Source organism: Lepidochelys kempii, chromosome 17, assembly GCF_965140265.1.
Source record: "Lepidochelys kempii isolate rLepKem1 chromosome 17, rLepKem1.hap2, whole genome shotgun sequence".
Taxonomy (NCBI): domain Eukaryota; kingdom Metazoa; phylum Chordata; order Testudines; family Cheloniidae; genus Lepidochelys; species Lepidochelys kempii.
Window position 1 is genome coordinate 19164266 of NC_133272.1, and position 24932 is coordinate 19189197.

The 24932-nt window shown below is 45.4% G+C and overlaps 3 protein-coding genes across 5 annotated transcripts in view; 1 reads left to right on the forward strand and 2 right to left on the reverse strand.

Annotated features, from left to right (window-relative positions):
* Positions 1-3153, reverse strand: ALKBH4 (alkB homolog 4, lysine demethylase). The gene is made up of 3 exons (XM_073315378.1): positions 2792-3153; positions 1366-1563; positions 1-746 (listed from the first exon to the last, which is right to left on the reverse strand). Exons 1-3 carry the CDS (start codon positions 2900-2902, stop codon positions 72-74), a joined length of 984 nt encoding a protein of 327 aa, XP_073171479.1. The 5' UTR covers positions 2903-3153; the 3' UTR covers positions 1-71.
* The window catches only part of LRWD1 (leucine rich repeats and WD repeat domain containing 1), a 23520-nt gene continuing 681 nt past the window's right edge, over positions 2094-24932 (forward strand). The window contains exons 1-15 of one of the 3 annotated variants that reach the window (XM_073315376.1): positions 2094-2195; positions 6256-6402; positions 9425-9659; positions 10480-10599; positions 11900-12052; positions 13308-13451; positions 14764-15087; positions 17111-17237; positions 17619-17728; positions 18223-18430; positions 20972-21044; positions 21135-21275; positions 22545-22642; positions 23502-23663; positions 24333-24457. In XM_073315376.1, coding sequence (XP_073171477.1) covers positions 6323-6402; positions 9425-9659; positions 10480-10599; positions 11900-12052; positions 13308-13451; positions 14764-15087; positions 17111-17237; positions 17619-17728; positions 18223-18430; positions 20972-21044; positions 21135-21275; positions 22545-22642; positions 23502-23663; positions 24333-24457 — 2100 coding nt within the window. In that variant the 5' untranslated portion in view covers positions 2094-2195; positions 6256-6322. Of the gene's footprint in view, positions 2196-2803; positions 3014-3464; positions 4709-6255; positions 6403-9424; positions 9660-10479; positions 10600-11899; positions 12053-13307; positions 13452-14763; positions 15088-17110; positions 17238-17618; positions 17729-18222; positions 18431-20971; positions 21045-21134; positions 21276-22544; positions 22643-23501; positions 23664-24332; positions 24458-24932 lie in introns of those variants that run through there. The other 2 variants (XM_073315377.1, XM_073315374.1) reach the window with 2 other exon arrangements.
* Positions 24069-24932, reverse strand: part of POLR2J (RNA polymerase II subunit J) — an 8331-nt gene continuing 7467 nt past the window's right edge. Inside the window, exon 6 of the mRNA XM_073315385.1 lies at positions 24069-24503. The gene's annotated coding sequence lies outside the window, so the exon portion shown is untranslated. The remainder of the gene's footprint in view (positions 24504-24932) is intronic.

The following is a 24932-nucleotide window of genomic DNA, read 5'->3' on the forward strand; positions in this document are numbered from 1 at the left end:
TTTCAAAATTTTTACACTTTAATTTTCAAATATCCAAACAACTCATAATTCCAGTTTTCTCCCTCTGATGTTCACACTGGTTTTCCTTGAAATGTCAGGGCTATTTCCAGGAGCTCTTTACCCAGTTTTTCCTGCTTTCCTCCCAAAGTGAACTCTGCAGACAGCTCCCTGAAGGTCACACAGATCCGGCGATGCTCAATGTGCTTGCGGTAAATTGCGTGTTTCCACTTATAGCGTGCATCTCCATACAGCACAATCAGGGATCTCCTAGGTAAGAGAATGTCTACAGTAACTTCTTTGTATGGAATAAGTCTTGCGGGAGATGAGTGGTCAATATCCCAACTGTCCAAATTTTCACATGCTGATGTGGGAGAAAGGTTGTTTGATTTATGGTTCTGAGAAGCTTGAGGTGAGGCAGAGTGATTTGATGCCCCACTTCCCTGACTGTGAGTGGCAAATAACTGGAGACTCTCTTCTGAATCACAAGACATGGACAACACAGTTTTTGAGAGCACGTTTAAACTAACCAGTCGCTCCCCCCAAAGCCACCAGTCATCAAAGTGTGGGTCAATGGCAGAACCTCTTTCAGGTAGATAGTCCAAGTTACATTGCTCAACAGGAAAGAAATCCTCTAGCATAGAATGAGCTTTCATTCGCTGCACAATCTCCTGGCTAAAACTGGGCAAGCCAATGAAACCACCAGCTTTCAGCTTCTTTTTCTTAAAGTTCACTTTGGGCCCATAGTCCTGTTGAAAAGGAAAACCAGATGATGTTAAATAAAAATCTTGGGCATGCTTTTCTAGGGAGGCACTACCCTCTGGACAAACTGAGAAGCCCTGGGTCTCTTGGGTTCTATTCCCATCTTTACCAGTAACTTACTGGTGCAAGTCATATTCTGATATGACCCCATGAAAGTCATATAATCTTGTATTCGGTTTTCCTGTTTATGGACACTGATGTGATATGAGGTTGTATTTGAATGTGCACTATCAAGTGTGATTCATTATAACAATCACAAATGCACTCTTGAGAGAACATAAGAACGGCCATAGTGGGTCAGACCAAAGGTCCATCTAGCCCAGTATCCTGTCTTCTGACAGTGGCCAGTGCTAGATGCCCCAGAGGAAATGACCAGAACAGGGAATCATTAAGTGATCTGTCGCCCATTCCCTGCTTCTGGCAAACAGAGGCTAGGGACACCACCCCTGCCCATCCTGGCTAATTTCAAATACAATTATGTTTTTGTTATTTCAGAAAGAATCAATTTAATGAAAACATTAAACCTAAAGCATGATTTTTATTAACTGAAGAAATAATCTCCTTCCCCAGAGGGAGTTAGAAATAAGCATATTTCTGGAATCGGACCTGCTTCCTTCGGCCAGACTGCGATAGTTTCCAGTCATCTTGATCCATCAGCTGAACCATCTCAGATTCCTCGTCTTGATTTATAAACTCCTCCAGCAAGAATACTCCTGGAAATGGAAATGCCCAGCCAGCAAACTCTGAGCATTCATTTCCTACGGCTAAACCTGCTGCTGGACAGTAAGTGAAGTTACCCTTTTCCTGCGGAAATAAAAAAGGACACAGCACAGTAAGACACTGCCATGATGTCTGTTGTTATAGCATTGCAACAGGTAATGTACGCATAAGACTGCGGTAGAGTTAACCAGTTATACTGTTTGTCTTCATGAAAAATGTCTCCCTCCTTTTATAGTTGCATCTTTGCAATTTCTTGTGCATTCTTAAAACACACTGTATATTTGAGGGATTATTGCCTCTCTCCCATCCCTCAGTGCTCCAGGTTGCAACCGACTTCACTGGGGCAAAGAGTGCTGGATTCCCTACAAAACCAGAGGCACCTCTACCAATGCTGCTGGTTCAAGGAACAGAATCCCATGCTTTAAAAATGGATCCACTGTCCAGTGCACTAGCCACTGGGCTGCCCTAATAACTATTTTGTATGTCTTTTCTGCCTCTAGGTGAGATGTAAGCAACTGACTCCTGGGTGTGGGTTGGTCAACCGGGGTGCTCCAATTGTATGACTAACAAGTCTTTTTTGATCCATTTGACACAGGCCTAAACAGGAAGTGATCCAGGTCAGGCTTGACGGTGCCTCCTCTCTAAGTTGAAGCAACATGGACTGCTCTGGCTAGAGGAGATGCCCTCTGAAGCTCCTTAGCATCACTCCTAATCAGGTAGAGATCAATGTCATGCTCCCCAGGCCTGGGTGTTGCCTGAAGCTATCTCCAATACCATCACCCTATGCCCTGGAAATGCCAAGAGCAGGGGCTGTTCTTGTGCGGTTTCCTCTACCGGTAGGAGCAGAGGAGGGCAGGGGACTGGAAGCTGCTGATTTAACAGATACTCCCCCACGCACCCCTTAGCCTCTCCCTCTAAGGAAGGGGGGGAATGCAAAACCCTTCCAGGTAGGGGGAGGCAGACAACAGACCCCTCTGCTGCTCTCTGTTCCCCTGGGGCAGCAAGGGGGCAAGAGGCCTTGGGCTCCACGAGGCTGCAAGAAGGCAATCTCTGGGCCTGTCCACACGGTGGGGTGACCAGACAGCAAGTGTGAAGTGTGTGTGTGTGGGGGGGGCACTAGGAGTCTATATAAGATAATCCCCAAATATATAAAATGGGGACATCTGGTCACCCTACTACACCCCACTACCCCCCCATTCTGCCCTTGCCCCTTCCATTGTCTCCCCCCCATTCTGCCCCATCCCTCCCTGCCCCCCCACCAGCGCCCCTCTGTCCCCCCCCGCTGCCCCCTCCCGGCCCCTCCCCCCGCTACCTGCGGGGGCGGAGCGGCCAGCGCGGGCCCCTCGCAGAGCAGGCAGGAGCGGATCCCCTTGCAGCCGCAGGCGGGCCCCGCGCCGCCGCCGCCGCCTCCCCGCGCCTCCATCCCGCGGGGCAGGCTCCGCCCGGCCCCCGATCGCCGCCCGCCGGGCTCTGCGCTCCCGGCTCCGCAGCGGCGGCAGGGCCCAGCGCGGCCCGCGCGCGGCCCCGGCGGCAGGTGAGCGAGTGGCGGGGCGGCGGGGCGGGCGGACGGGGGGAGGGGACCCGCGGCGGGGGGAGGGACACCAGGGCTCCCCGGCCCGGCTCCGGCAGGCCCAGAGCCGCTCCGTCCGCCCCTACGCGGAACTCGCTTTCCCAGCAGTCTCCGGGACCGCCGGCCAAGCTAGCGGACCACGCTCGGCCGCGGGGGGTGCTGGGAGTTGTAGTCCTCCCCCATTTCCGGCCTCAGCCGCCGCTCGGCGCCTGGGGCCAGGGCCCGGCTCTGCCCAACTCCAGCTCGGGCAGGGCCGGCCTGGGACACGGGGGCTCCCTCCCCGCAACATCGCAGGCCTGGCCCGGAGCCAGGGCCGGCCTGGCACACGGGGGCGGGGGGTTGACCCCCATCCCCACCCCCAACACGCAGGCAGGGTTGGCATGAGACATTGGGGGGGGGGGGTTGACCCCATCCCAACATCGCAGGCCTGGCCCGGGACACGGGGGCTCTCCCCCTTCCCGTCCCCCCCACATCGCAGGTAGGGCTGTGAGCCTGGGCCGGCCTAGAACATGGGGTTTTTGGCAGCCCTCCATGCTTCGGGCAGGGCTCTGAGTCAGGACTGAGCTGGTACATGGGGACATGCCCATGGAGGCTCTGCACCCCCAGACCCACCCGGGAACTGGGCTGGACCAGAACACAACACAGTCACAGCCGTGTTAACACATAATGTGGTGACGTGCCCCGCTCTGCAACTGGAGCAGATCACAGCGATCCGGACTCAGCGGTCCGTCTCAGAACACGGCACCGGAACTGGACCAGAACGTGCCGATTCAGACACGGCCATATGGCCCAGAACATGGCAATGCCACATCTCTTTGGAGCTGGACCAGGACACAGCAACATGACAAAACACAGCAATGTAATCCTGAGTTGGAACTGACCTGGGCAGGGTGACCGGGTCACAGCCACATGACCCATAACATAACAGCACAATCCCACGCTGGAACTGGGCCAGACCAGACCACGGCGACCCGGTCACAGCTGCGTGACATGGCAACACAACCCTATGCCAGAACTGGATTGAAACGGTGGCTCAGCCACAACCACATGAACCTTAACATGGCAACGCAATCCGGATCCAGACCTGGATTGGAACATAGCCATACAACCCATAGCACGGCAACGCAACCCTGTGCTAGAACTGAACCGGAACACCCCAACTAGGTCACAGCAACATGATCAACAACATGGCAACACAAACCTTGTTGGAACTGGACCAGTATGCAGTTACTTGGTCACAGCCATGCAACCCATAACATGGCAACACAGCCACTCAGACGTGGCCTGTAACATACTAACGCAATACAGCCCTGAGCCAGAACCAGACCAGAACACAGCAACAGTCATGGCCAGGCAGCCTGTAACGTGGCAAAGCAACCCTAAGCCAAAACCGGACCAGAACACCGTGACATGGTCATAGCCACATGGCCCATAATGTGGCAACACAACCTTGAGCCAGAATATGGCAATGTGGACACGGCGATACTGTGATAGTGTAGTGACCTAATCCATAACGGTGATGTGTTGCTGAGCCAGGACTGGAGGAGAATTTGGTGATGCAGCCCTTATCGCTGTTCTGATCCAGAAGCAACTTGGAACACAGCAATGCAGTCCATTACACAGTGACACAGCTCTGATGCAGAACTGGCCTAGAACATGGTGATTTGAGTCATGACATAGTGTTGGCACCTTTGCGCCAGAACAGGCCAAGGATGTGTCCCTGAGTGGGTGCTAGTCCAGAACGTGGCTGTGTGAAACATAGCTGTGACGTGGCCTGTAATGTGATGGCAAAGTCTGTAATACAGTCACTATAATCTGCTCTGTAACTCAGTGGTGACAGAGCCCCTATATGTGAGATGGTCCATGGTATGGCCCCAGTGTCACCCATAATGTGGCCCATGATGGTGTGACACAGCTGTGTCTGAGACATCAGCAGAGTTTCTAACATGGTGACATGGCTCATAACTCAGCTGTGCCTGCACTGATTTTAGCTCGTAACTGTTTGGACTCTTATAATTGACGTGGGGGTTTATGGGAGGCTTGAATATATCAGTATGTAGGGGTCTGATCCTGGAACTCAACTCCCACTGACTGCCCTGGGAGATGAAGGGGATTCTGCAGCTTGCTGGATCAGGCCATAAATGGTCACTGATGAAATTGTCAGGTTTAATGCTTTTAATTCTTGGATAAAATGGGAAAATTATTATTTGAAATGAGAGTCTCCCTACTGTTGAGCCTGCAAAGCCTTTATTTAAACAAAAGAAACAATGCAACAGTGTTGGTCCCAAACAGACCTTACAGCTGACTGTAGCAAGTCTTCTTTAGCAAGACAAGTGACTGCTCAGGGCCCACATACTCTTATCAACTTGCAGCCTAATCTCTGTTCCAACAATGGGACTAGAAGGCAGGTCATGATCATGGCCTAATAGCTTTTTTTGTACTCCCTTTAGGACTAGGGCTGGAAAGAAAGCTAAACCAAGGCCCAGTATCCCCAACAGCAGTTCCATAAGGCTGTTCTGGCACTGGACATAGTATTTTTAAATAACAGAATATGTGTCATTTCCCCTTTCCACAGCAATGTGTTTCCTAATAACCTACAATATTGCTATTAACATTTCTTTCCCCTGTGAGAAATCAGTGCCCATCAAAGGTGATGGACATTATCATTTGTACCTTCTCTCCCTTTGGATAGGGGAATCAGCTAGTTAGTCCAGGTTTGCAAAATTTTAGGAATTCAGGAATTGCCAGACTGGATCCAGCTAGTGGTCTCTGTAGTCCAGTATCTTATCCAGTGGGCAGTAACACTTGCGTCAGAGGAAGAAACCTTGCAGTAGGCAGGTATTGTTTATTATTTGCATTGCGGTAGCGTCTAAGAGTCCTAGTCATGGACTGGGCCCTTTTGTGCTTGGTGCTGTACAAACACAGAACTAAAATGTGGTCCCTGCACCAAACAGCTTACAATCTAGGGTACAACTCGCCTGTAATGAGTGACTTCTTTTAATGGGTGAGTAAAATATCACTAGTGTTTTTATTATCATTATTGCAGTCAGGGCAGGTGAAGTGGAAATTGGTTGTTTTGCAAGGCTGGGTTACTAATATCACCCAGTGATGTCAGCTTTATCAATGGGGTAGTTGCACCATAACTTTTTTTTCTTTCTGGGACACAGTTTTAAAGGATTCCCCCTAATTCCTGTTTCTTTCACCAGGAAGGTTCCAAGAAGACAGTCTACGGCTGACGGCTTTGTGCTTCCAGGAAAGGGGCGGAAATTAAAAATGTCAAAAGTTACTACAGAGCTTCTTTTGGAAAGAGCGGTTCCAAGATCTACTAGGCTACGAAAGATTGAGACTTTGAAGTAAGTGCAAACCAGACTGTAGTCAAATTCCAGTTGAATCCAACCTGGGCTATACCCCCCCTTTTTTTCCTTCTTTAAATAGTGTTATTGGAATATAAAATAACTAGGGCTGTCAAGCGATTAAAAAAATTAATCATGATTAATCGCACTGTTAAACAATAATAGCATACCATTTATTTAAATATTTTTGGATGTTTTCTACATTTTCAAGTACATTGATTTCAATTACAAAACAGAATACAAAAGGTACAGTGCTCACTTTATATTTATTTTTTATTACAAGTATTTGCAATGTAAAAAAACAAAAAAAATTAGTATTTTTCAATTCACCTAATACTAGTACTTTAGTGCTGTCTCTTTATCATGAAAATTGAACTTGCAAATTTAGAATTATGTACAGAAAATAACTGCATTCAAAAATAAAACAATGTAAAACTTTAGAGCCTGCAAGTCCACTCAGTCTTATTTCTTGTTCAGACAATCACTCAGACAAACAAGTTTGTTTACATTTGCAGGAGATAATGCTGCCCGCTTCTTGTTTACAATGCCACTTGAAAATGAGAACAGGCGTTCTCATGGCACTGTTGTAGCCAGCGTTGCAAGATATTTACGTGCCAGATGCACTAAAGATTAATAAGACCCTTCATGTTTCAACCACCATTCCAGCGGACGTATGTCCATGCTGATGACAGGTTCTGATCAATAACAATCCAAAGCAGTGCGGACCAACTCATGTTCATTTTCATCATCTGAGTCAGATGCCACCGGCAGAAGGTTGATTTTCTTTTTTGTTGGTTCAGGCTCTGTAGTTTGCTCACTGGAGTGTTGCTCTTTTAAGACTTTTGAAAGCCTGCTCCACACCTCGTCCCTCTCAGAGTTTGGAAGGCGCTTCAGATTCTTAAACCTTGGGTCGAGCGCTGTAGCTATCTTTCAAAATCTCACGTTGGTACATTCTTTGCTTTTTGTCAAATCTGCAGTGAAAATGTTCTTAAAATGAACAACATGTGCTGGATCATCATCCGAGACGGCTATAACATGAAATATACGGCAAAATGTGTGTAAATCAGAGCAGGGAACATAAAACTCTCCCCCAAGGAGTTCAGTCACAAACTTAATTAATGCATTATTCTTTTAACAAGCGCCATCAGCATGGAAACATGTCTTCTGGAATGGTTGCTGAAGCATGAAGGCGCATACGAATGTTTAGCATATCTGGCACGTAAATAGTTTACAATGCCGGCTACAAAAGTGCCGTGCAAATTCCTGTTCTCACTTTCTGGTGACATTGTAAATAAGAAGAGGGCAGCATTATCTCTTGTAAATGTAAACAAATTTGTTTGTCTTAGCGATTGTCTGAACAAGAAGTAGGACTGAGTGGACTTGTAGGCTCTGAAGTTTTACATTGTTTTGTTTTTGAGTGAAGTTATGTAACAAAAAAGGTCTACATTTGTAAGTTGCACTTTCACGACACAGAGATTGCACTACAGTACTTGTATGAGGTGAATTGAAAAAGACTATTTCTTTTATCTTTCACAGTAGAAATATTTGTAATCAAGAATAATATATGCTTTGATTTCAGTTACAATGTACAAAAAGATCCAAAATATTTAATAAATTCCAATTGGTATTCTATTGTTTAACTGTGCAATTAATCACAATTAATATTTTTGAGTTAATCACGTGAGCTAACTGCGATTAATTGACAGCCCTAGAAATAACACACATATGTTATAAAATATGGAATACTTGATAGTGTGATAGGTACCAGGGCTTTATCAGCACTGTAGGGTTGAATAGGCAAGAATAAGATAGTCATATTATCTGCAGTTGCAAGATCTTTGCCACCATATCAATTCTGCATATGCCATGTATTTTACTGGAGAACTGTTTAAGGAGGGCTGACTTCTGATCTCCTTACATTAAATAGCACTTTCCTCCATTGTCTTTTATGGGAACCACTCAAGGAGTAAGGTGCTACTTGCTGTGAGTAAGGGGATCAGAATCTGGACTGCAATGTAAAGGTTTAACCAGACCAGTCTGACCTCAATTCTCATGATATGTCAGGTGGTAAAGGTCCTCTGTCACCTTAGAAAGAGAATTTCCCATTTCTCCAATGGGATGAATCACCTGGTTGTTTTTTTTTTTAGGACCAATTGGTCACAACTTCCTTAAACTTCTGTTTGTTCTAGGGCTTGTAGGTGGAATTCCACATTGGAATCCTTTTACAGCATGCTTTTATTTATTTGTTTGCTTTATTTTATTTTATTTATTGAAAGTAAAACATCATTTATTTTTCTGAAAGTTAGTCAGTTGTTTGAAAACTGCTCAGGGGCTGATCCTAGGCAAGATGATTTAGTGGTTAGAGAGGGAAGTGCTTTGAGGTGCATGAATTATATAGTGTATCCTGTGCGTCTGGCCGTCATGTATGTGATGTAAATGGATACAAGAGAGACAGTCTGATGAGAAAATAACTCGGCTATGTTATTTCTCTTTTGGAAATAGTGTTCTGGAAGTCAAGTGTGGACTCTGAAAGATGTGAACTCAAAGAATTCAGCAACAGAGATGCATCAAAATGGCTAGTTATAATTGTTATCACAATAGGATAGGGAATAGTTTTCATAGGAACAATAACTTGTTTTGTAGTGAGCCACTGACTGCATGGCCTGGCAATTAAGATACAGTCATTCCACTGTTTATTTTCAGTGAATTGGGAGTGTCACAAATGGCTGTGTTTTCTCAGTAAGTAACAGGTGCAGGTTTTGCCTGTAGGTGTTAGCAATGGTTACTGTTCACCCACCACACTTGTGGTTACGCTTAACAACTCTCTCCTTGCCGCCTTCAGATTTGTGCTTGAAACATGCAGCACTACATTCAAAAGTTAATGTAGGGTCAGCAAGACTTACTCAGCAAGTTTTGCCTGAGTGAGAAGTGCAGCAGAATAAAACTTGATGTCCATTAAAAGTCAGATGTGTCTACCTTTGGGGAACCGGAGACAGCATGTTTTGTTTTTGTTTTGTTTCAGCTTATCCAAGCTGCAGTTAAAGACCGGAGACTTGGACCCACGGTTGTTTTCCCGTCTGAGACATCTGCAAAATCTTGATCTCTCTGATAATCTGTTGGACAAACTACCTGCTAATCTAAGCCTGCCAGACCTGCGTGTCCTAAACTGCAGTAACAACCAACTGGAAGATGTGACTGTCCTGAAGCAGTTCCCGCTGCTGGAGGAGCTAAACTATGAAAACAATGTCTACCTGACAGTGAGTGATACAGTTTCCATCCTTATGTGATCAGCAGTTTATTGACTGGAACGTAAATAATAATAGTACCTTATATAGCACTCTTGAACAGTAGATCTCAAAGTGCTTTACAAAGGAGGTCCAGTAGCATTATCTCTATTGTACAGACGAGGAAACTGATGCACACAGAGGGCCCAGGGTCATCCAGCATGCCAGTGGCAGAGCCAGGTCTCTCGTGTCCCAGACCAGTGCTCTAGTCATTAGGCCAGCTACAGGAAACTTCCCACCTAGGGCTGCTTGTTCAGGGTGCTCTAACATCACTGCTCTGTGCAACGCTTTGAAGATGGAAAGCGCATTGGAAGTGCTAGGTGTGAAAGGGATCTTGGGGACCACAAAAGCCCTTTTGCTACTTTGTACTCCACATAACACTGCAGACTTGCTACAGCTGTGGGAGAGCAAGGGAGGTCATCAACAGAAGAGTTAACTGAGTTCTACATACCGAAGCAAATTCTGCCAGCTATCCTACCTGCACAACTCTCTGGTGTAGCTACTGGCAGAGATTTTAGTCCTGGTGATGTATGAACAGGAAGGAGCCTGACTTGACTTTCAGACCCCAGGTTGAGTTTGCAGGGCTGGCAATCAGGAAAAAACTTGTACTTGTAAATGGAGTATATTTGATCGGGAAGTCTTGTATGGTGCTAAATTATTTTAAGTGCCCATTGTGGAATAAATGTATTCAATTCCCTCCTAGTGGATTTGTAATTTAAAAACAAACTGATTATTTGTTCAAGGAAATATCATACACGTGTTACCATAACTCAAACTTCTATCTGTTTTCTAGACCAATGATGACTATAAGGTCATGTTTCTTTTACAAAATCTTCGGCTACTCAATGGCAAGGATGTAACCAAATTAGCTAATCATGTGAGAGTTGTCAACAGCCGAGAGCTGACCAACAAGGTAAGATGTGTAATGTTTCCACATGCATGCCTAAGAAATAGCTTAGACTTACAGTAGAACCTCAGAGTTACAAGTGTCTCGGGAATGTAGGTTGTTCGTAACTCTCAACAAAACGTTTTAGTTCTTTCAAAAGTTTACAACTGAACATTGACTTAATATTGGTTTGAAACTTAACTATGCAGAAGACAATTCTGCTTTTAACCATCTTAATTTAAATGAAACAAGCACTTTGTCAAATCTTTTTTTTTTTTAACTTTCCCTTTATTGTTTTAGTATTTTACATTTAACACAGTACTGTATTTGCTTTTTTGGGGGTTTCTGCTGCTGCCTGATTGCATACTTACGGTTACAAATGAGATGTGTGGTTGACTGGTCAGTTCGTAACTCGGAGGCTCTACAGTAGATACAATGCAATAATGAGGTTAACATCTCAGACCCTGTCGTCCACTTTGCCATTGAAACTATGCTGGCAGCAGGCGTGTTTAAATACGATAGCACAGTTTCATCTGGAGTGTGAACAGTCCTTGTAAATACTTCAGAGTCCTCTTCACTGGCCTCCTGTTCTTTGAAACCAATTCATGATTGCTCTCCTAGTTTTCGTTAATCTCCTTACACTCGCTCCACCCAGCCTTTGTGACCATCCACTGCCCCCAGTTTAAACCAGCATGCTCAGCACTACAAGACATGGCCCCTGATGCTGGGATTCTCAGCAACACCTGTATAGCAGCTCTGCTGGTGTATAAGGGCTGCAAACCTGACAGATCTTCCCACCTGGAATTCCCCTTTGTGCAGGGGGGATTTGATAGCCCTACATTAGATACCCTTGCAGCCCATAGTAAATGGGATTGGCTGAGATGTGTGTCAGGGGCCTTCAGCTTTTCTGGGCTTACTGCAACAACCCGTAAGTATGTGGTTCTCAGTCTTTCCAGACTAATGTACCCCTTTCAGTAGTGTGATTGGTCTTGTGTCACCTCACTTAAAAACTATTTGCTTACACAATCAGACCTAAAAATACAAGTGTCCCATGAGTAAAGATACTATGTAAATATATAATTTATTTGCAGATGCTTCCAGGGTGCCTCTTTTTAACACATAACGTGTTCTTTAAAGTTAAAACACAAATGCAAAATGTGTTAACAAATCCTCCTCCCCTTCCCAAATGAGCTGAGATCGTATACAAGCACCTGATCACGTAAATTTCAAACAGAACAGTGTCTGGCCATTTCTGGAGCAGTTTTAGTAGGGAGCCTTCTGATTTCCATGAAGCATCCAGTTCAGTGAACCAGATCTCTCTGCCTAGGTCACAGCTCACTGGGAGAGGCACTTCCGAAGCCAACTCCCTGAGAAGTATTCAGCCGAGCATGTGATGTTCATCAGGAAAAAGTTTCTGAAGTCTGCACAAACCCACGTCATATATGGACCCAGCTCCCTCGGTGAATTTACCCGATGGAGGGTAAGTGTCTGATCTTTCTGAGCTGCCTGACGCCAGGATTCGGCAGCTTTGTTTTGTGGACCCATAAGGTTAAACTGCTCTAAAGATTTCCGGTAAGGGGGGCTCCTGCAAATGACAGTATCAGTTTTTGGTTTTCTTTGCCAATTAGCTGTGGCTGTTATACAAGAGCCAGCAATAAATTCCATTCCGGATGGAGTGATGGTCTTTACTGTCTTTGTTTTCTACTCACCAGTAGTTAAGGTACTCATAGTAATTAAGTATTAGAAATACGGTAGTCCTTGCAAGTGGCAAATGATTTTAATGGCAACCACTGTGTAGTCACTGCTCATTTTGCACAGCTCCCATTAAAGCTAATGGCAGCTGTGTGCATTATCGCCGGAGGAAAATATACCCTTTTGTTTGAGTATTTTATCTGCATGTGCCCTGGACTTCCGTCTGTTCTTTGTCTAGCTTTATTGCTTTTGCATTCCTTCCTCAGATGACCCCATTGGCATCAGTAACAGAGTGGGGTGCCTGGTCCACGTGGCACAGACATACCCAGTAAAACAAAACCAGTATAGGCAGAAGTCCTATGTGGAGGTTAAGATTGCAATCAAACAGGCTTGTATTTCACCATATGTTGCAGAACTCTGCTGTGCTGATGCAGAAAAATTCACCCTAATCTCTCATTTCTGCCTGCGCACTTTGATCTCCCAGGTCACCAGTATCTGTCACTTGCCATTCACGGTATCCAGGGGCTCCACTTGGTCAATGAGTTGAATTGTTGCTTCGATGCACTGGTCTTTGGCTAATAACTGGTTTCAATTGGCTATCTTTTCATTGTGTCACCAGTATTTCTTCCGGGCTCACTGTATTGCCAAGCACCTGCTCCTTTCTCTGACTCTGAAAAGAGCTGTCTTTGACCCTGGTTGCTAGCAGCCTCAGCAGAGAGGCCATACACTGAATGAGGCTAAATTCCAACCTCCTAGCAGTGGTCCCTCCAGATCAGGAATGAGGCACAGGAGGGTGGCAGCATGGTGCATCTTGCACTGCTGCTTCCCATCCTGGACAAATTCTGTGACTAAAGAGAGGGCTTGAGTCTCCCCGCCTGTCAGCCCAGGGTCCTTCCACCAGCTAGTAAGTGCACACAAAATATCTAACGGAAGCAAAAACATCCTCCCCTCTTACAAAGTGTAGTTGCATAGTTGAGTCAGGATGTTCTTGTTCTTTGTCCTCCATTAAGTGATGCCTTTTAAAAATGTCCTTGCAATGCTAGGTGAAAATGATTGCGGAGGAGTTGCTGGCATCCATGCAGGGACAGGAAGAGAACACACATCCTGAAACACAAGAAAGGATGGAGGAGGAGGAGGAGGAGACGACAGAAAACCCCAGAGAGGTGGGAGACGATGATATTGCGCAGGTAAGGATTCTCCAGGGGATTCTTCTAGATCAGACCTTCTTGGTTTTTTAAAAAGAATACTGCATTAAAGAGTAGGGTCCATGCACAACTGCTTCCAGTTAGGTTTTACACATTGCATTGAGGTCAGCGTTATGATCTTGCTCTAGCAAACCTGCATGGAAGTAGTATATTTCTCTACTAAGGATTCCCCAGCCAGGAGATCTTAGCAGATCCAGTTGTAACTTCATCAGGAAAGTAAAGACAGCTCATTCCATCTAAGTTTTTACTTTCATCCAGAAGGATCTTAAAGTCCTCTACAAAATTAATGCTGCTGCTGTTAATTATTTGTATTCGGGTAGTGCCTTAAAGGCTCCAGCCTGAGATCAAGGCCCCTTCGGGATTGGTGATGTATATGTATATAGTGAGAGACTGTCCATGCTCCGAAGAGCTTACAACCTAAACAAAGGGGGAATAGAGGCACAGCAGGTCAGTGGCAGAAACAGGAGTAGAATCCAGGTCTCCTGGCTGCCTCTCCGTGAATACAGGGATTGCTTCACCCACCACTGAAATGCAGCCACCTCTGGGATGATATGCAGCAGCTGCATGCTGGCTTTCAGAAATCCTAATTGAAACTGTGAGGTCAGGGGTTGGTTTTGTTAACTTTTTTTTTAATTGCTTTTCTTACAAATTCAACAATACTCATCAGTTGCATACAGAACTTACCTTTCTGTAACTCAGGCAGCGCCTCTTCTTAAAAAACCTTGCAAGTAGTCGCACCTTCATCTGGTGCCAGCTTTAAGCTTTCCCAGGAATGTGAAGGTAGGGTTAGTATCCTAGATCACAAGACTCTGACTTTCATAGGAGAGCCAGAATATTGGCTGGATAATGTCCTGCTTGTTCCACTGTTCCTTGGGGAAAAGATATTTTTAATGAAATTAACTAAGGTGGCACATGCCCAAGATGTTGGGGTTGTTTTGGGGCTGCCCCATCACTGCACTTGGCTTCTTTGACTTGGCGTTAAGCTCTGTAGGCACAATTCTCCTGTTCCTTATCTTCGTGTGAATCCAAAGTGACTCCCTTGGAGTCAGCAGAGTGACACAGGTGAAGCAAGTGAGAGGAGAATCAGGCCCTTTCCGTATGCTGTTCGTTGGTCATCTGTAGCTTGCTGGCCTGTACGAGCTGTTCAGATGTGGATCTGTCTGATTTAGGAGCCCAGTCTCTATGGGCATTTAAGGGAATCAGTTTTGGGGTAAAGACTTTCTCTGAATTACAAGCTGTCTGCATGCTGGCTGGGGAAGGAAACAACCCAGTACATTGCCAGTGTGTCTTGTAGGTCACATTAATCCACAGCAAGAGAAGAGGGAATCACTCAACAGCGGGATCTGCGAGCAAAAGGCCACGGTCCCAGTATAACACTGATGAGGAAGTAGTGCTTAGTCCCAGAAAGTCCAGCCATTCACAGGATGACCCAACTCCTGATAGACCAAGAGCATCGAACCAACAGGCAAAGGTGGCCGAAGAGACTCACAGGAACGGAGAACAGCCTCCGAAAGGACAAAGCCACAGAAGATCTAGCCAGTTGACGGAGGAGCAGAAAAGCCAGGATCAGGACAAAAGGGTTCTGACCATAACCCCTGTCAAGAACCTGGAAGACAAGGTACATTGATCATTCTCCTTTGGGGTTGGTTTTTGGCCTCTTGGGCATACAGAGAGGATCCACATTCAGATAGGGGGATGGGAAGGTTCTGCTCTTTCAAGGCATCTTAACAACTCACGCAGCTTTCCCTGGTGCACAGTTGAGCGTATGTATTCGGGGGTGGGGATTGCTTTTCTCTGGAGCATGAGGGTTTGGCCACAGCTGGAGATGGGACACTGGATGGGGTGGCCCAACGCTCTGAGGTGGTACAGAAAATCCTCTTTCCTAGATGCTTGGCTGCTGTGCCTTGCTCACATGTTCAGAGTCAAACTGATCACCAGATTTGGGGCTGGGAAGGGATTTTCCCCCTGGTCAGATTGCAAGGGGGGGTTGCAATTTTAACCCTCATTTAAATTGGCAGGCAGGAAACCTTGGTTTAAATCATCTGTTGTAACTGTGTTTTGCATTTGTACTTTTTAGCTATTTTAGCCTGTTCAGGGGTGTGAATTTCTTTAAAATTTGGCAGCAAATACTAATTTTTGTATTTAAATTATTTTAATAGATTATAATTTTAGGCCTTAACATAGATTGTCAATTTCAAATTTAATTTTAAAGAAGTTTATTAAAAAAAAAAATCTGGATTGCATTTAAATTTTAAAAAATCTTTTTTTTTTTTTTTAATAATTGATTTTATCTACCCTGCCAGATGGGCACGGAGCTTGGTTTTTTCACCTTCCTCTGCAGCATGGTGCTGGGATCATTTGGGTATATCCCACTTAATCAGTTGAACTGCTTTGGTTTAACTCAAGTTATTGGGCTCAATATGGGGTAAAATGTAATGGTCTGTGTTATAGCCGCGGTCAGACTAGATGATCTGCTGGTCCCTTCTGGCCTTAGACTCTATGAATCTGTGACACTGATTCATTCCAGATTTGGGATCAGTGTATGTGCTCGGCTCCCAGGCATGTGGAGGAAAGGCAGCAAGGGGGAAGAAATCCCAGTGCCAGCTGTGTAAAGTCACCAGCTTGTTGGAATTTCTTTTTCTAAAGTTACTGTAGAGTTGGTGGATTTGTCACGTAAATGAGCGAAAAGCATTTTGTGAGGCAGAGCCTTGCTTGAAGAATGCTAAATGGTTTTTGGATAGTTCGTGTACAGAGGACACTGCCCACTGCTTCGTGTTACTTCAGTCTCCCCTTGCACTGAAGCACCAGCAAGCAGCTGCAGCGAGCTGTGCTGGCTTAGCTGAACAAGGGAGGACTCTCTCACTATGGGGTGTTCTGATGCAACCCCTCTTCCTGGTGTAGGAAGCCTCCCTGGGAGGAAGGAGGCAAAGCTGGATTGTGTCTGTGCCCCACTGATCCCTGCCTAGCAGAGCAACCCCTTGGTGCCATAAACATCTGGAAATAAATTAAAGCAGCCCTGAAACTGCTCTAACATACAGCAGGAACTGGCCCATTTCTCAGCCAGTCCCAGGATCAGGGGAGCATAATTGTGGCATAAAGTCACCTTTCCGCCCAACTTGGATATAGTGCAACATCGGAGCCCTTGTCTTCAAAACCCTAATAGACTATAGCCAGGCTACCTAAGGGAATGCCTTGCTGCCTGGAACACTTCATGTCCAGACACTGTTAAGGATTTGGAAAGTAGAGAAGCCCGGTGAGAAAGAGGGTTAGCACTGGGTCGGAGGCCATGGGACACCCCACAGGAGGGGGATAGAATGCAGCCTCTAGTCTGATCCTCTTCAGAATCTGGTGCAGACCTCCCAAAGGTTGAGATGCTGACTAGGTGTATAACACACCAGTACAAGCAGCTGAGACCTATGTATGAAAGAGCCGATCCCTTTTATAGAAAGTATTCTGCCCTTTTTTTTACACTGTATTTCAACTCCTAGCTGCAGTTACTAGGGCTATGTAAACACCTAAGATCCATCTGCCTCTTGATCTAGTCACTGGTGTCCTGTTTAAACAAGCCCTTGGAGTAGAAGGCTTCTGATCTTCTATTCCTGTTACCCGCTCATGTTTTCTAACTGCAAGGTTTATTGCAGGAAGTTATCAGTTTGGAGCCATTGCACTTTCTTCAGTGTCACAGTAAAGGCAACAGCCGGGAGGATTTTAAAACGCAGCTCTGGTCCTGTGCCTTCGAGCCGCCATTGGATTCTGGGACAAGGAAAGGTGAGTTTGTTCGAAGGCACCTGGAGAGCACTTTGCAGTTGGCCAGCTTCACAGAATGACTCCACAAACCCTTTGGCGAAGGGTCTGGTGGGTATGATGCCCAACTGACTCATGTGTTAGACCCCTCCACTTTCAAGCAGTAGTTTCCACTGCTACCTACTTATATTTTTGACTATAAAATAAATGAGGATTCTTTTCTAGTTTGTGTGTGTGAATTTTGCGTCAAGTTAACCTCCCTAGAGATGCCAGGCCACAGGATAGTTCCAGTACCGCACAGACAGTGGGAGCCTGGGGTAACAGAGAGGTGATTATGATTAGTATAATCAGCAGAGATCTAACTACAAGCCCCGGCATTTCTTACCAGTTCTTTTCATCTTTCAGACCCTGTAGTGAGCACCTCCAGAACTATGGCCACCTGTGGAGGGGAATCTGTTTGTCTTATCGACTGCGAGACTGGAATAGTGCTGAAAAAGTATAAAGTGCCTGCGGAGGTAGGAGCGTGAGTACAGTGTTAAAACAGCCTGTTAGAAGGGTGGACAAGAGAGAGATCACTAGATCATCACTTGTGAGGTTCACTCCCTCTGGGGCATCTGGCATTGGCCACTGTCGGCAGACAGGATACTGGACTGGATGGACCTTTGGTCTGACCCAGTCTGGCCGTTCTTATGTTGTGACAGGTTTTAAAATGATGGGTACAGATGGAAAATGTCATTTGAGGATCCGGAAAATAATAATACGGGCTAAAACTTAGCGACCCCACTTGTAGGCTGCTGAATCTGCTTCACAGCGTAGAAGGATCCATGCCCTGCTTTTGCAGTTTGTTTCTTCCCTTTAAGTTTGGTCTGACATGTATGGCCCCTGATTGAATATTTATGTCATTTCAAAATGCGGCTTCTCACTAGTTCCCTAGATTGCTATCTAATCTGTGACCTCACAGCCATCTTCCTGTGTTAGTTTCACAAATTCTCACCTCTCTCTGTCCTAGGAGTTCTTCACCGTTGCATGGACAACTCTGACCATGGTAACTAATGACGGTCGGAAAAAAAAACATAATATCCTGGCCGCAGCCGGAAGAAGAGGAATTGTAAAGCTGATTCATGTATCGGCTGATTTCTGCTACGGAGAGATAAAGGCTCACAAAAAGCCCATTGCTACAGCCTGCTTCAGCCCAACCTGTGAGACACACCTCTTTAGTAAGTCTCCAGTTCTGGATTTCTCTAGTAGCCGGGAAAAGGCCTTGCTTCCAAATAAAGAAGCATTTTGTGGTCATTAGTGTTGGAGCAGGTATTGGTAGGTAGGAATTGATGTGGAGGAGTGTTGAAACGCACATGGAGCACATGTACCTCACTGAGGTGTGTGGTACAAGTTTCCCCTCAGTGTCTAGCCACAGAGGATATGAGTTGTCATAAAAATAAAGGGAAGGGTAACCACCTTTCCGGATACAGTGCTATAAAATCCCTCCTGGCCAGAGGCAAAACCCTTTCACCTGTAAAGGGTTAAGAAGCTAAGATAACCTCGCTGGCACCTGACCAAAATGACCAATGAGGAGACAAGAAACTTTCAAATCGGGAGCGGGGGTGGGGGGGCGGCGGCAAAGGGTCTGTCTGTCTACGTGATGCTTTTGCCAGGAACAGATCAGAAATGCAGTCTCAGAAGTTCTGTTAGTAAGTAATCTAGCTAGAAATACGTTAGATTTCCTTTTGTTTAATGGCTGGTAAATAAGCTGTGCTGGATGGAATGTATATTCCTGTTTTTGTAACTTAAGGTTTTGCCTAGAGGGATTCTCTATGTTTTGAATCTGATTACCCTGTAGGGTATTTACCATCCTGATTTTACAGAGGTGATTCTTTTACCTTTTCTTTAATTCTTCTGAATTAAAGAACCTGATAGATTTTTCATTGTTCTTAAGATCCAAGGGTTTGGGTCTGTGTTCACCTGTACAAATTGGTGAGGATTTTTATCAAGCCTTCCCCAGGAAAGGGGGTGTAGGGTTTGGGGGGATATTTTGGGGGAAAACGTCTCCAAGTGGGCTCTTTGCCTGTTCTTTGTTTAACACGCTTGGTGGTGGCAGCATAGGGTTCAAGGACAAAGCAAAGTTTGTACCTTGGGGAATTTTTTAACCTAAGCTGGTAAGAATAAGCTTAGGGGGTCTTTCATGCAGGTCTCCACATCTGTACTCTAGAGTTCAGCGTGGGGAAGGAACCTTGACATGAGTTGTTACAGCCTTCAGCTATAGAGCCTTGAGACTTTCGCTCCAGTGGTAGCAGCTCTGGCTTTTGGCTCTAGAGGTCCACAGTGTCTTGCCCGTGAGGCCGGCCATCACACAGAGACCACATAAAACCCCAACCATTTCCATGCCAAGGAGTAAGGAGGGTCAGACCAGGCTGCATCTTGTGGGTCAGAAGTTGTGACTCAGTCCCCATGTCAAATGAGTGCGCTTACCCTGGGCTGCTTGATTTCTTCAGATCAATGACGTTTGTGCCTTTACTTGTTAAATAAATTTAGTGACCTCTGATTTTACTCACTCTTACAAATGACTTTATTCAGGGTCAGATCCTGACATTGAGGAGAGTTTTGCCTGGGTAGAGAGAGTGGTGCTCAGTGAGCAGCCAGTAATAACCATTGGGTTACAAGTTACCGTTGTATTGTCTGTCCAGTAATGAATCCTAGAATATCAGGGTTGGAAGGGACCTCAGGAGGTCATCTAGTCCCACCCCCTACTCAAAGCAGGATCAATCACCACCTAAATCAACCCTTCTTTTTTTCGCATTCCATACCTTCTGTCAGTGCCACGTGAATCATGAAGGCCTAAACTTTCAGAAGCATCCGCTAACATTGGAATCCTCCAGTTCTGGGTGCCCAACTTCTGGAAGCATCCAAAACTAATGGACATGTCTCAAAAGTACGCTCAAGAATTTAAAAACAAGAGCCTAGCCAGCTCAGTAGATAGCTGAGAATGATAATCAGATAGGGTACCTGAGGGGGACTTTCACCTGGAGAATTGTTCTGAGTTGGACCATAGGGACATGGAATGGAGGAAGGGCCATTTTAGTTTGTAGAGTTATGGGGTTTTTTTTGCAGGGGTTAACAGTTGTTCCCTAAAGGACTGTCTGGTGGCCAGGTAGTGGCAGTTTGAGGGCAGTCATTTGGCTGGGGTCTGAGTTATTTTCTGAATAATCTATTGGAAATGTACCACGTAGCTCTCAGTGCCAAAGAAGATTTTAAAATCTTTTGTACTTGGTGCCTAGCGTCCACAGTGGGAGGTTCTATAACGATTAATAACCTATGTGGAATGAACTGGTGGGTCGCAATCCATTGGGACAAGTAACCAAAACAACACTGCCTGGAACTGGCACTAATTGGCCTGGAAAACAAACTTCCCTTTCACCCTTCGACGTGCTCCCTTGAGAAGACAGATTTGGTATGGGGGAAGCTTGCGCTGTGGATGAAGGGCCCCAGAGCTAGCACTCTTCACCAGCAGTAAATTCACACACGAGAGGGTTTTCCTTTCCCAAGTTTAAAAAAATATTCCAAACCATATGTTTTTAATGGCTTGACTGCTTTGTTAGCTGGACCAAAGCCCATATGGCTGATACTGTGTTAATGGCCTCACGCATGACACAGCCGTGCAATGTCATGGCATGTGATCCAGGGGGAATTTTTAAGTGGAGCAAAAAGAAAAGATGGCAAGTAATGGTCTGTAACTACCTGGTACCATTTTTTGTCCCCCACAGCTGCATCTTATGACAAAAGAATTGGCCTCTGGGATATTGGGGTTCCGGATTGTGACTACAACTTCAAAGCAAGGTAAGTGTTCAGAAACAAGCTGCACTGTTAAATTCTCCCGAGAAGCAACTGTTACAGGAAGTTGGACTAAATGTCTGTTTTATTTGCCAGCCAACTAATGGTGCTGGAAGTTGCCTCTATTCCATTACGGATTGCCCTGGTCCCATCCTGCCCAGATCAGTTCCTCCTGGCTGGTTGTGAAGAAGGTTGCTTTGCTTGGGATATTAGACTGGACAAGCCACAGAAGAGCAGGTAAGAACCATGGGCCTGGGACACACATTCACTTTCCACAACCATAAGTGTTCTGAGGGCTTTGGGATTTTGATTATAGAAGGCTGAGATGAGGAAAACCTATTAATCTGTGGATATAATTCCCCAGCTCTTACAAGATGGTGGACCCCAGCAAGAGGTATAGAGAGTAGTTATTTAGCATGTATGATGCTCAGATCCCTGAAGCCCCAAAGCACAAGGTTTCACCTGGCTCTCACCAGGCTAGTTACTCTTCAGAGGGTGACACCAACAGCCCTGAGTCTTCCCAGATCTGCCCTCCCTAACTACCAGACACTCGAAGTGCTCCCCTCTGGTTTGTCATTCCAAAGGCATGAAACCAGCCCCGTTATCAATTCACTTTGGCACCCACATTCCTAGCACAACAGAGACCTGTTTGGGATAAAAATAGACAAAAAGTTCATTTACTAGAAAAACCACAGATTTAGAGATGAAATAGTTAAGGGAAAGCAAACAGAGACAAATAACAAAGACTTAACCTCAGGCTTTCCACTTCCACATTAAATAATGTCCCTTTCCTAAAACAATTTATGTTTTGCCTTTGAACAGGTTCCCCCAGTACCCCGTAGCTCTAGGGGGATCCAGGTTTCACAGACAGCTTCCTGCCTCAAGGCTGTCCCTCAGTTTCCAGATTTAAAAAAACCCTCAGACACAAGTTTACTTTTAAAAGACTCCCCTCCCCTTAGTCCAGGATGACTCATGTTTACTCAGCATGTAAACTTGACAGCTGGGTTGGCTGGATGGCTTTCCATTAACTCGAATGCTTCACCCGTTGTCTCTTCCTGACTGGACAGTGGGTCATTACTTGGAGCTAGTTTCTTGAAAATACCTGGCTTGGGAGATGTAGCTGACAGTGTAGTGCAGGTATGTATACGTCTCTCGTAAAAACCATCAAGTTCTGCACATTACGGGCTTTCATAAAAGACCTTACTCAAGACACTTTGATAGTACAATAATACAGTATGCCATCAGTCGCTTCAGCTGCTCATTGTTGGGCGTTTAAAACCTTCTTTTCTCCCTGGAGTGTCAGCACCTGATTATCACAGCATAACAGGAAGCCTATTTCTTGGCATATCTAAAACTAGCTAGCATTAGGGAATGCTCCTGCCTAGGCACCGAGAAGGGCTTGATGACAGACTATATTTCCATCACTGACTAGTTTAACAGGTCGCTTGGAGATGATGTTTGTTCATTCGGTAGCTGACCACTGTTTAACTTCCAATTTTTCATCAGGCCTTTTGAAGTGGCATTCCAGTTCCCTAACGATGAGGGAGAAGAGACAGCTTCCCACAGAGTGGATGGATTGGCCTTTTTGAACAAGGATGTTGTGGGTAGGTATGAACTCGGATAGTTGCCTCTTAGTTGGAGGCAGATTGCCATAAACAGTTACGTGGGGTGTAGGAAGTAAGTCATGCTCACCTGGTCTCAGGAAGACTGAAACAACTTTAATTGTGTACCACAGCTGTGGCTGTGAACATTTTAGCAGGTTTTATGATGTTTGGGCTGGAACTACATACTGTGAAATGTTATATTCCTAATATAAGGAGGAGCTTTTCCCCCTCTAGTCATTCCAGGCAGATGGCTTGTACTTGCTTTGTGTGTTGAATGGAACTGGAGAAAATGCTTTCTTGGTTCAAGGACCCTAACTCCCACCCTGAAATGTGGCAGGGTTTGGCTCTATGAGCCTGTCCACACAGGGACGTTTGCGCACAGTAAGCTGGGGTGTGAACTTACCACACACTAAACTCCCTGTGTGGACGCTCACACTAAGTAACTGTGCATTTTAAAGCTATGCGGCCTGGGGCACTTTTAGTGCACAGTAAGATTGTCCATACAGGGAGTTAGAGCAGTAAATTCACACCCTACCTTGCTGTGCACTAACTTCTCAGTGTAGACAATCCTTTATAGTAGCCAGCAGCATCCCAGGCCCCACTAACTCCAGAGTCCTTGGGTGCTGCTTTAAACTACTCTGGGGTGGGAAATCAAGTTTAATTCTTCCTTTAGCCTCACACTATCAATCTGCTTAAGGCAAGTGTGGCTAGAAAGGTCCCTCAGCTATCACCACTAATGGTGAGCATGTTACTGTCAGAAAGGCAGTATTTAAAGAGGGCTGAGTGTTTTGAAATAAATGTGTCAGCGTATTAGGAATGAATGTCCTAAAATATTCAGTTTGTTCTCTCTCTCCTCCAGTTTCTAAGAGTTCTAAGACAGGGTCTATATACTTATGGAGCTGGAGCCAGTCATTTGAGGCACAGGGGAAATCCTGTCAGAGAACACGACCTGCACTTATTCTAGCGGAACTGGAGTGGTCAACAACAGACCTGCCCTACCTTACTCTCAGCACCTGTCCAGGTAAGCCCACTCTTATAGCTAACAATGCAGAAGGCTGGACTGGACTCAAGAAGCTACTATTGGGGAAGGACGTGAAAGGTACAAGTTGTTCTTTTAATAGATCTTGCCATTTCTGCTTTACTTACCTGATTCCTTGGGCAGGGTAAGGATTTTATATCCCACCTTGCTGCCTCTGTAAATATCTACCTCAGAGGGGTGCTCACAGGTGGGCGGCATATTAGAATTTGTGCTGCATTTCAAACTGGTGGTAGAATTTCCCCCCAGCACTCTTAATAGTGACAAATTTCTGGGAGGAACCTGAATCTTAAAATAATCCACATACTTTCCCCTCCTAGTGCAGCACTTTGAAAGGAGAAAGAGCTGTCTGCTGGAGGCACCCAACTGAGGATACTAGCAATGCAAGACTAATGTTAACGACTTTATTTCAGCCAAAATAGACATAAAAACACACCAGCTTGAGCCCAAAGTCCACTCAGCACCTCCTTAGTATGATACAACAAATGATTAGAGTTGAATTTTGTAAGGCTGGTTTACTTAATTAAGAATGGGATACATTTCATCTGGAAGGTGACATTATACTGGGCTCTGTGCCATCAGCAGAGGGGTTAGAAGTTTTTGGTCTTGGCCATCAGAAATCTCAACCCTGCACTGGTTCCTTTGCTCTTGCAGCAGCAGAGTATGTGTTCTGTGGCGATGAAAAGGGAAGTGTGTGGATGTACAATCTCAGCAAGCACTCTTCAGCCTGGAGGGCCTCCAAGGGAAAACGCTCAGAGAACAGAATAGCTCCCACGCAGGTAGGCCTTGGCCTTTTATATTGAACTATATTCCCCCTCAGTGAGGCTGTGCAAACAGGAGGCATAAGACAAATTACTTAAAGTTGTTACTTCCATATGCTAAACAGCACCTTAAATATCTCAGATGGCTCTTTTAAAATTCAATTTGATTCTAAAAGGGGCTGTTAAGAGTTAGCAGGGAACCAAATCTGCTTTTTCCAAGCTCTTGGTGCAGTTGGATAGCAAGTGAGAAGCCTTTCAGTGCAAATTGTTAGTTTTTTCACCACCAGCTCTGAAAACTAGATGACCCCCCCCAAACAGCTGTTCTCTCTGCATTACTTACTGTCTTAACTCAGGTTTTGGTACACATTGGTTTAACCCTAAAGCTGTTGGAAGAAGAGAGATTTTAGCTAACTTGAGAGGCAACCATCTAATTTTTTCTTGAAAATCTGCGTGGATAAACATCTCCAATTGCCTAATAATACTGTATGAAGGA

Coding starts and splice junctions, on each gene's coding strand:
- ALKBH4 (XM_073315378.1), bottom strand. CDS start 2,902: ATGGAGGCGCGGGGAGGCGGCGGCGGCGGCGCGGGGCCCGCCTGCGGC. Junction 1,564..2,791: donor TGGCCGCTCCGCCCCCGCAG/GTAGCGGGGGGA, acceptor TTATTTCCGCAG/GAAAAGGGTAACTTCACTTA. Junction 747..1,365: donor AGTCTGGCCGAAGGAAGCAG/GTCCGATTCCAG, acceptor CCTTTTCAACAG/GACTATGGGCCCAAAGTGAA.